Here is a 10,939-nt window from a genome sequence, read left to right on the forward strand (position 1 = left end):
GTCAACACAGAAGGATAAGGACTAGAAAAGTGGGTTTGGCTGTAGATATGAATAAATCAAGATCATGTAGGGGAAGTATATTTTTCTATTTAAGCAGGCTTTTTTTAGTCTCAGAGCCTTCTTCCTTTTTCCTCAAAGGATCCACATTCTTCTGTCAACAAAGATCTTTTTATATCTCTGGGTTTTCATATTCTGCCCAGCAGCCTATCATAAGAAAGCACAAATCTACTAAATAGTAAAATGAGGGATTATTTCCACTCATCTGTTGACAGACATTTCTCCAAATTGGATCAAATGATTAAAGGTATTAGAATGACGTCTTGCAGATCCAGATCAAACCATTTGGAACCTTGAGACTGTTTCTCCTTTGCTTGGAAGGAACCACCAGAAATAGTTGTAGGTGCTAATTGCCCATTATTCTCACTAATGTGAAACTGTTAATTGGGATCTTTGAATATTTTACTTGCTTGAATCCTCCCTGGGGGAGCTCAAGATGGAAGGACCACACAGTGGCTCGCTTCCCGCTGTGCCATTCGGGGTCTCTTCCAACGCCTGAATGGTTCTTCCTCAAGTCACTTACGCCGAGAAGAGGGGTCCAGGCTGTAAAATCGCCCAGCGTCTCACATTACGAAGATGGCACTGATGAAAGTCAAATTCAACCAGAAGAAAAGGGTAAAGCTAGCGCAGGGACTATGGCTCATGAACTGGTTTTCAGTGTTTGCTGGAATCCTTGTTTTTAGCATGGGGTTGTTCCTCAAAATTGAACTCCGGAAGCGAAGCGAAGTGATGGACAATTCTGAAAGCCACTTTGTGCCCAATTCTTTGATATTGATGGGTATATTATCCTGCGCCTTCAATGGTTTAGCTGGCAAAATCTGTTACGATTCTCTGGATCCCGCTAAATTTGCCAAGTGGAAGCCTTTGCTGAAACCTTACCTGGCACTATGCTTCTTCTTTAACATACTCATTTTCTTCACTGCTCTGATTTGCTTTCTCATGCGGGGCTCTCTGGACAGCACACTGGCCCACGGGCTCAAGAACGGCATGAAGTTCTACCGGGACACAGACACTCCTGGAAGATGCTTCATGAAGAAGACCATCGACATGCTTCAAATTGAGTTCAAATGCTGTGGGAACAACGGCTTCAAAGATTGGTTTGAAATCCAGTGGATCAGCAACAGATACCTGGACTTCAGCTCCAAAGAAGTGAAAGAGTAAGTAACTTAGTGGGGTTTGTATCTCATAGTGTCATTACTTGATCAGCATTATGTTGAAATGTACATTCCAGCAGGCACTGACCGGAAGGGGGTTTTGAATAAAACGCGTTTTTTCTCTGCTCCTGCTTAATAAGCATCCCAAGCAATCAGCTAGATTGCTTCCTCCCCTGACAAATTACACAGCACATAAAACACAAAGCACTAAAATACAATTCTCATTCTTATTCAGTGCAATAAAACAGACTTAAAATAATGGTTTTTACTGCCTTCTACCTGTTTGTAAACCCATGAAGTTGAGCCACACACAACTACTCCCAAAATGAGGAGGAAAGTATTGGAAGTTCACTATTCCTAAAGCAGATTTCAATGTGACTTAAGTGCCTAAAAAAAGTTCTCCCTGGATATATATCATTGTAACACTCCTCTTTAGAGACCAGCAGTTAATCAGCTTCATGGAAATGAATAGGAACAGTAACGTTTTACCAATAACGAGTGTGTTTTAAGTCATTAAGAGTTAGAATTTTACTTTTTTATTCATCCAGCAGATTGGTTCAGCACTGTGACAATACTAAGCGTCAACACCCGTTGGCTTTTCTAGCTTTATACAGCACCTCATGTAGCCAAATGCATGTTAAGATTTCTCCTCCATAAAACCCATTTTTAATACATATATAGAATCATAGAATGTTAGGGGTTGGAAGGGACCTTTAGAGACCATCTAGTCCAACCTCCCTGCAGAAGCAGGTTCACCTAGATCAGGTTGCATAGGAACATGTCCAGGCAGGTCTTGAAGACCTCCAAGGAAGGAGACTCCACAACCCTTCTGGCCAAATTTTTTTAAACCTTGCGTGAAAACAGCACTAGTTTCCTCTATTCAAATCAGAATAGATTATTGACCGGTGATACCTCAATGGCTCTGATGTCACTGCCCAAAGAGGCAGTAATCTCAAAATCAGGTTAGGTGCGGTAAGCACAAGTAAAAAATAAACATGTGAACAAATGAAGTTTTGTAATTAAAAAACTATCATTGAGCATAAATGCCTACAACCTTTTAAAAAGTTAAGCATCAAGGGAAGAAGTGGTTATTCAGAGTTCTTTGGGAACATCGTTCATTGATGTTTGTACTCTGCGGTTGCATAAAGGAACTGGAAGCAATCTGCCTTTTAAATATAGTGCCACATTAAAAATGTCTCAAGTAATTTTTGAAGCAAGCTTTGTGCATCTCTTGGGATCTCTGCCTGACTGTGTAAATGGTTTTTCACTTGTGTGTCTCTGCATATTGTTTTGGTTTGTTGGGTGGTCTGGTTGTTTTTGGAATTCTGAACTAGGACTTTATAGTAAAAACTATTACAGGCTTAACCTATTGCACTTCAGGGTTGTAACAAATACATTTGCTGTTTAAGAAGGGAGTATTTGGACTGTGAAGGTATGCCCATGGGTAAAAATAACTACTTGAAAACATAATAAGTTCACCTTGCCAGCATTATATGGAGATTTGAGAGCCGTAACTTAATCCAGCAGTGGTGAAAAGGCAAAGCACAGAGGGAAAACAAGGTTATATTGTCCTTAATAAATGATGTCGTCTTTGGGATCGAGACTCAGGGCAATTTGTTTGTATGATGGAGGCAGGAAATAGGGCATTAAAAATCCACAAATTGATGTTAATGAGTGAATTTGAGGTTTGAACTACATGGTGGTGCACAATCTCTGCTCGCATTCCTGGCAGGATGTTCTGGCCTCATTCAAATCAATAGCAAAGTTCTCCTTAAGGCCAGGGAAGGTGGGAGTCCAACCCTCAAAACGTGATTGTTTTATTATTTGTCGAGCAAATGCCTGACCCAGTCTCTCTGAAGTTGGTGGAGCATTTACACATCAATAGGAATTAGATCTAACTCAAGGCATACTTTACATCTAGAGATAAAACCTCAACTGCACTTAGCATTTAGATATATTCAGATCATGACTACAAGGTAGAATTTTACTTCACCAGGCTGTTGCAATCACCTCTCTACGACATGACTTCAAAACACCCATCTAGAAAGCTCCAAGTGCTCTCAGACTTCCTAGACCACTGGGGCTCTCCTTTCTGGCATTTTCTAAGCAAAATGGCATTTGTTGGAGTTGCACTCCTCTTTTTTTTCTGCAGTGCCAGTGGAACTATTTGCTCATCTAAACATCTTGTAAGGCACCAGACTAAATGTCTGTTTATGGAGAGCAACCGTGGTCACAAATGAACAGTAGTTGAGGAGCTCCTGCAAGGCCTTCAGAATTCTTTCAACAGGCTTTTGCTGAGGCACTTTTCCTGTTTTAAATACTGGCTACTTTCCCAGGCCAAGAATGAGTGCATAACCCTTTCCTGGAGCTATTAGCATCAAAGAGAAGCTATTAGGTTTGCTGGATGAATGGTCTAGCTGGATATGGTGAGTCCTAGGGCTATCGTGGGTCCTTTTCCAAGTTTGGGTCACCTTTAGCATCTGCTTTCCATCCTAGCTATGCTGAGAACACTCTTTTCTGACTGACTGTCCTGAAATTTCTCTCTACCATTTACTTTTCTTAAAAATTAATTTATTTGTAGAAGTGACCTGAGAGGGCACGTTTTTATCACAAAGATTTAGTTACAGACTCAGCATAGCCTTGACAAAAGGAAAGGATTTCAGAGAGAAAAACACCCAGGACAAACACTGCTGCACGAACAGGGTGCGGAGAAATGGCACGGACAGGAGACGTGGTGGAAAACCCACCTCGCCTTTGCTTTCCTGTCTCATGCAGATTTGCTGATATATCCATGTGTGTGTGTATGTGTATTCACACTTCCTTCTGCCCTTGCCCATAGCCGAATCAAAAGCAATGTGGACGGGAGGTACTTGGTGGACGGTGTCCCTTTCAGCTGCTGCAACCCCAGCTCCCCGAGACCCTGCATCCAGTACCAGGTCACCAACAACTCGGCTCACTACAGCTACGACTACCAAACAGAGGAGCTCAACCTGTGGCGCCGTGGCTGCCGGGAAGCCCTCCTGCACTACTACAGCGGCATGATGAGCTCCATGGGCGCTGTCGTTCTCCTCGTCTGGCTTTTTGAGGTAACCCTCTTCTCTTCTCTCAGCCCACCTCTCAGGTGCTGAGGCGCCAGCTCCGGTGGGGCAGAGCATTTCTCAGCGTGGGCTTTTAAGTTAAAGATCAGATCTATTTCAAGTAAACTGCCGATGTTTGGCAGTTTCAACTGTGGCATCTCGTAGTGAACCTCTGCATAAGGCCTGAAAGGTCCTAGGCTGGAGACACAGATGGGAAGCGTGAGGTAGTGGTTAGATTACAGAGATCCCCCTGAGAGCATGGGGCCAGAGCCTCGAGTATCCCACAGCGAGTGAGAAAAAGGGGTCTGATTTTCTGCCAAATGCAGGGTGCTGAGCAGGGAAGAGTGTGCAAGGCCTCAGCTGTCCAAATGCATTCATTTTACATGTGTCATCATTAGTGGGGAGTGGAAAGTTCACAAAGCAGTGTATTAGAAAGAGATGGCAGTAATTAGCATAACAGAAAGTGCAATAAAGGAGGTTTTGTGCTGATAAAAATGAGACCCAACTCGATGTGTGGTGTCCAGCTTCAAGGCATCATTTGGTTTAAGGCTCTACCTGTGGTTTTGGTCACAAGAAGTGGTTTAGGTGAAGCAGGTGGATTAAGTTTCTTTTCTTCTGCTTGCCAAAAGCAGTGTGCATATGCAAACTGGTGCCAATACTGCCCAGTGCAGATGTCTGTGGGCACCGTAACCCACAGTGCATCTTTGCTGCTAAAACACTGTTCATTTGATGTGAGGAAAGCATGTCCTTCTGCCTCCGGGAGGTGGACAGGTTTCTACCCAGGGCATTTAATCATGCTAATACACAGGGAACATGGGCTGGCGGTGGCACAAGGGCTGGCACGTGAGGGACTGGATGTGGAGGTTGGGCAGGAACTGATGGCAAACGCTTGAAATGGCTGCTGCGACGGCATTGCCTGTTTTAGATGATTCAGCTGGCTTTTTAAAAAAAAATAAATAGGTCCATGCAAATTAAAAGAAGATGCATTATATTTTGATACAAGCACTGGCCTGCAACCCTTCCAGGAATTAAGATGCTTTTTAGAAAATAAACACCTACCCAAATAATTTGTGAACTGGAAAAAAAAAAATCATGAAGCTACTTCATGTTATTTTAAAAATAACTGTTCTGCATGTCTGAGAAATGTGCTACCTCCTCATAGCTCTGCCCTTCTGGTAAGAAAAGAAAGAGAAGCTCATGTCTTAGCCCAGAGCCAAATGAAGAGTTCTTGAACTAGGGGGAATTTCAGCCATGTATGAAAATCAGAAGAAAATTGAAAAACGTGAGGGCAAAATGCACAGAAATACTAATGCCAGCTGCTGAAAATGATGACTAGGAACGTGTAACATACCTCTGCTGACTTGTAGGAGATTAATGACAGTGGTATGTTAACATTAATAGCAGCGATAAAAAAGCGGTGTTTGGTTTCTAACTATTCAAAGTACAGACAGGTATTTTTTCCAACCTGTGGCGTAATGAGAAATACAATCTTCTCTATTTTTTTCACAATATAAGGTGAGATTTTCTTTTCAGGCAATTTGAGGATTCTCAGGGCAAGGCTTTGAAGAAATATCACAATTCTGTGTTATATTAATTAGCTCTCTAGAATATTTATGACTTGCCTGATATTCTGCCATAAAGGGGCCAGATCTGGGTCTCAAACTCCTGCTTTTAGGGCAGGAAACAAAGGGAGGAAAGGGAGGAAACAAAGCAGGCAGCAGACATTAATTTAGTCCCCCTTGAAATATAACCACTTTCTTTAAATTCCAGTCAGGGTAGGAAACAATTTTATACTGAGTAGGAGGGCAGCAGAGGTCCGCACTCCCAGCCAAGGTAAGATATGGATCTGATCAGGATGCGGCCCAATGGGCAGTTAACATGCTGGCTCTGCACTTCTCATTTTCTCTTTGCCTGATGTGCTGAGAAATTACAGAAAAGTGCAAAAGCAAAGCAGTGTCCTGGTTTGCTTTGCACCTGGAGCTGCTGTGAACTGAAGCCAAGGGCCAAAGCACTTCCCCAGCAAAGCCCTTCAGGGCACCTGCGGAGGACTCTCACAGCTGGGTGGGTGGTACTGAGGTGTGGGAAGGGGTCAGAGAATGAAGGGAGATGCTAATTGCAGCAGTTACTTTGACCTGTAGAAAAATGTAATGTGCTGAACAGCTGTAGGGACCTCAGAGAAGGCCAATTAGTTTTACTGCTTCTATCTTAGGTGCGAGGAAGAATTAAACTATTTTGAAGTACCAAAGCTGCTATTTGGAAAAAATGTAGTGTGTCATATTTTCTGGAAATATACTATTATGCACATGCTGCTTTTACTAGCAAAAGCTGTAGGCTTCCCGTGAGTGACAACCGGTCATGAGGGTGACAAAAAAAGCTCACACCCTGCTCTAGCTAAGCCGCCTCAGGCTAAACCCTGGCAAACAGATGGGCTTTGCTGCAGAAGGTCAAGCAGAGCAAGCCTGGCCATCTTCTTGACCTGCCTCAACCAGTGAGGAGGAAACAGGGGGTTCAAGGCTGCCCTGAATAGAGTGTTTCAAAAGGAAAGGAAGGCAGTAGCTGGCTCCTGAGATGTTCCAGGTCTTTCACCTGAATAAACACAACTACCACAATATCCAGGATCCTGAGACTCATCTCACACACTGTAGTGGGTTTGTGTGGCCAGGTTTTTGGTACCCAGCCAGGGCTGAACCACCACAGTCACAGTGCTATAGAGGGAGCCCAGCACTGAGTTCCAGGAGCTGGGAACCCTGGATCATGATGAGACAAGAGCATGAGGTGCACTGCATGTCACATGCCAGAGAGTATACTCCCTGATGCATTGAGTACTAGCAGCCAACTCCCAACAACCTTCAAAACCAGCCCACAGACAACCAGGAACCTCCAGAAGGACGCAGTTTGGCACAGGTCAGAGGGCTGAGCATGCTGTGGTGGACTGAGATGCACCAGCCCAGCCTGCCCGTACCTAGCCCCGGAGAAACACTGCAGCATTGTTCTTCCTGCTGCTTTAAAGTCCCTGGAAAATGACAGGAGTTTTGATGACAGTTGAAACATGGCATTTGAAACCCTGAATTTCATGGCCAGAGGAAATCATCCCTCAGCAAGACTGGGCTAGCTTTGGGACTCCGATGTCCAGGCCTTATCCGCCGGATGGTGATTAAGCACAGGTCTACAGCTCAAGAGTGACAGCATGGTTGAGGTGTAAAAGGACTGTGGAGATCATCTTGTTCACAACCTCCGGCTCAGCCAGGGCCAACTGGAGTTGGTTGCCCAAGACCATAGCCAGATGGCTTTTCAATATCTCCAAGGAGAGAGACTCCAACACTTCTCTGGGCAACCTGTGCCAGTGCTCAGTCACTCTCACAGTGAAAAATTGTTTCCTGACATTCAAACAGAAGCTCCTATGTTCCAGTTTGTGTCTGTGGCCTCTTGTCCTGCCACTGAGCACCAATGAAAAGAGCCTGGCTCCACCTTTTTTGCACCCTCCCTTCAGGTATTTGTACACATTGATGAATTCCCCCTGGAGCCTTCCCTTCTTCAGGCTAAAAGTTCTAAGCTCTCAGCCTCTTGACACAGTAGAGGAGCTTCTGGCCCTTCATTATCTCAGTGGCTCTTTGTTGGACTCCCTCAAGTATGCTCACGTCTCTCTTGTACTGAGGAGCTCCGAACTGGACCGAGCACTCCAATTGTGACCTCAACAGTGCCGAGCAGAGGCAAAGGATTACCTCCCTTGACCTGCTGGCAATAGTTTGCCTATTGCAGCCTGAGAGACCATTCACCTTCTTTGCCAAAAGGCCACGCTACTGGCTCAGTTTCAACTTGGTGTGCGCCAGGACCTCAAGGCCCCTAAATGACAAGCTGCTTTAAACCAATCATTCCCAGAACATACTGTTGCATGGGGTTGGTCCTTCCCTCATGCAGGACTTCAGCAAAATTGATTATCCAAGGCTCTATGCTATGATACATGAGATATTCTAATTTACCAGAAAGCGGTCTCCACTTTCCTCGACTCTGGTCTGGCAGAGAAAGCAGACTTGGGTCAGTGGAGGTGATGAAATTCAGAACATTTTGGACTGCTTTTAGGAAATCTCAACCCCAGGGACTCAAAATCTTCCTGAGCAAGATTTCTATGAAGATTAAGCCTTAAACTGAGAGAAAACATCACTGGATCTCAGCTGAGGGCAGGTCAGCTATGTCCTTTTGCACAAGCACCTACTTTGTTTAAAGCACAACCATTTAATGACTTAGACCCAGCTGAGAAGCCTGTACGTACAGCTAATTTTGCTGTTAAATAGTGGGACTTAGTCACAGAGAAAAGCTCCTGCTGACATGCAGTGAGGTAACACAAGCAGAGAGCAACATGTTCATATTAATCTGCACTTGGAACAGCCATTGATATGAAAGATATCAGTCCCATGACTGAGAGCAGCAAAACTGGGACTCAGAGTGAAAGGAGGCATCAAAGGCTTTAAATCTCAAGACTAGTGTGATGTGGTTTGTCACTTCTTGTCACTTTCATATAACAGTGTTTCACTTGATTTAAGTCATCATAGCATTGGGCAGATCCACCAGAAAACAATACTATTCCCAGATTTAAGGCCATTAGAAACTTCTTTGAGGAACGAGGTGTTATGAGTCGTACATTCCTATGTTAAACAGGATGAAAATTTCCCTTTGGATATGGAAGCGTTTGATGAAGGTTGTTTTGATCGATGCTTATCCATTTTCTGGTGCTGAGTGAAGGCAGAGAAACATGAACATCTGAGAATTTTGAGAGTAACCAATAGCATCTTTAGTGGTCTAAGAGTTTGCAGACATTGATCATACCCAAGGAGGATGACCAGGGTAGATAAGCTAATGAAAGGCCCAGAAAGGCACATCCTTGAGCAGTCCCACAAGTCCAACAGCTAAATATGAATTTTGCTCTTGCCCACCCTAGGTGGCTGAATCCCAACTTTAAATCTATCCCGCTCCCTGATGCTCTAATCCTCCATGATAGTTTGCAAGCTTCCTCTGTCTCCAGTTCAATAGCCTCCACAAAGAGCAGCATCTTGGAGGTCCCAGGCAGCTCTCCATGGACCTCAGCTCTGCCACCGGGTAAGCCACATACAGGGATGCTGACCTCTTCAGCCATGAGGGTTTAGAAGGACCAGAGGTAACCACTTCCTTGAGAATTTGCATAGGGTAACAGAGGCATTGTACTTCTCTTAGAGCAGAAATCCTATGAGGTTGTTAATAAATGGTCTCATTCTTAGCTTTTCCCAGCTGCCCCATGCTGACCACCTGCTACTCCATCCTGACCATCATGCTGGCTCTTCTGGATGCTGCCTTCTGTTTCTGCCTCTGCTTCACAAATCAATCACTTTTCTCTGTAAGCACCTCAGTGGTGGAAGTCAGATTTTTCTGAAGGATGTTACAAGGCAGAAGACTGGCTAAAAACATTGTTTCTCTCCAGAGGAATGTTTGGGTTGTTGCCAGCATCAGGGGTGTTACACCAGCCTAAACAGAGTACAAGAAGTCTCAGACAGGTCTGATGTGACCCATAAATATTTTATCAGAAATAAAACTTTGTTTTAGATGGAACCGATGAGAGATACACATCACCTGCTGCCTCGGTTTCCTCGTTTGCTCATACCTATGTAAAAACAGAACCAGAATTGCAAGTAGACAAGCTGATGGCTCAAATCCTAATGCTGCCCTGTTCTGCACCAATGCTGATTCATGAGCATTTCTGTGATCAGATTAATATACTTGCCAAACATATTAAGGTCAGCGTGAAGTAAAAAGATTGAGAGTTAAAATTAAGTGTATAGTGGCAGAGGATGTAGTTGCACGTATAGACAGCTCCATGGACATCCAGTGCGCAGGAGCAGAGGTGTTGCAGGAGGTGCTGATCCCGTGCTGGGGTACACGGAAAGGCCCCCTGTGTACGTGGCCACACAAAGCTGCTGTTTCCCAGCAGCCAGCACCTACTACCCCTGTAAGTCCACGCAGCCACTCATTGTTTATCAACTGCCACACTTCCCGTGGTGCTCACCCATTTCAGGCCTCCACCCTCTCTTTTCCTAGGTGCAAAGGGACACTTTACTGCTGCCAGCTCCCCCTCAGCATTCCCGGCCATCTCGAGGGGAAAGGCTGATCAGGATCTCCTCCTGTGTGGAGGATTCCCGCAGCCCTTAAGCCATATCTGTCTGGTGCCTTTGGTGTTGAGTTCACGCCACTGGCCTGGGCTGCCCATATGAGAGGATGGTGGAGATGCAGACAAGGGTATAAAGGGTTTCCTGACGCTCTCTGTCTTTCCCATTGCATGGCACAGATGTCCGTGATGGTTGGCTTGCGGCTTCTGCACACCTCTCTGGAGAACATTGCAAACCCGGAAGACCCGGAATGTGAAAGCGAAGGGTGGATCCTGGAGGACAGCCTGAAGGACACTTTGAAGTCTGCACTGGAGAGTTTGAAAAAGATTGGTAAGTTCAACCAGGTGCAAGCAGACGCCGAAGGGGCTGAAGGAGAGGAAGGTGGGAAGACACCAGCCATCAGCACAGTCAGTTGAGCTTCTAATTGATGTGGACTTCTTATCAGAGAGGAGTTTTAAAAAAACTGAGAATTGTGAATATCTAGGCTTTAAAACCTTTGTATCAACCATCAGCATAC

The 10,939-nt window shown here is 44.7% G+C and overlaps 1 protein-coding gene across 1 annotated transcript; it reads left to right on the top strand.

Annotated features, from left to right (window-relative positions):
* Positions 1-633: 633 nt before the first annotated feature.
* PRPH2 (peripherin 2) lies at positions 634-10,838 on the top strand. The gene is made up of 3 exons (XM_010202700.2): positions 634-1,214; positions 4,051-4,297; positions 10,602-10,838. The coding sequence occupies exons 1-3, from the start codon at positions 634-636 to the stop codon at positions 10,836-10,838; spliced, it is 1,065 nt and encodes a 354-aa protein (XP_010201002.2).
* Positions 10,839-10,939: the final 101 nt, after the last annotated feature.

This window comes from Colius striatus, chromosome 2 (genome assembly GCF_028858725.1).
Source record: "Colius striatus isolate bColStr4 chromosome 2, bColStr4.1.hap1, whole genome shotgun sequence".
NCBI classification, from domain to species: Eukaryota; Metazoa; Chordata; class Aves; order Coliiformes; family Coliidae; genus Colius; species Colius striatus.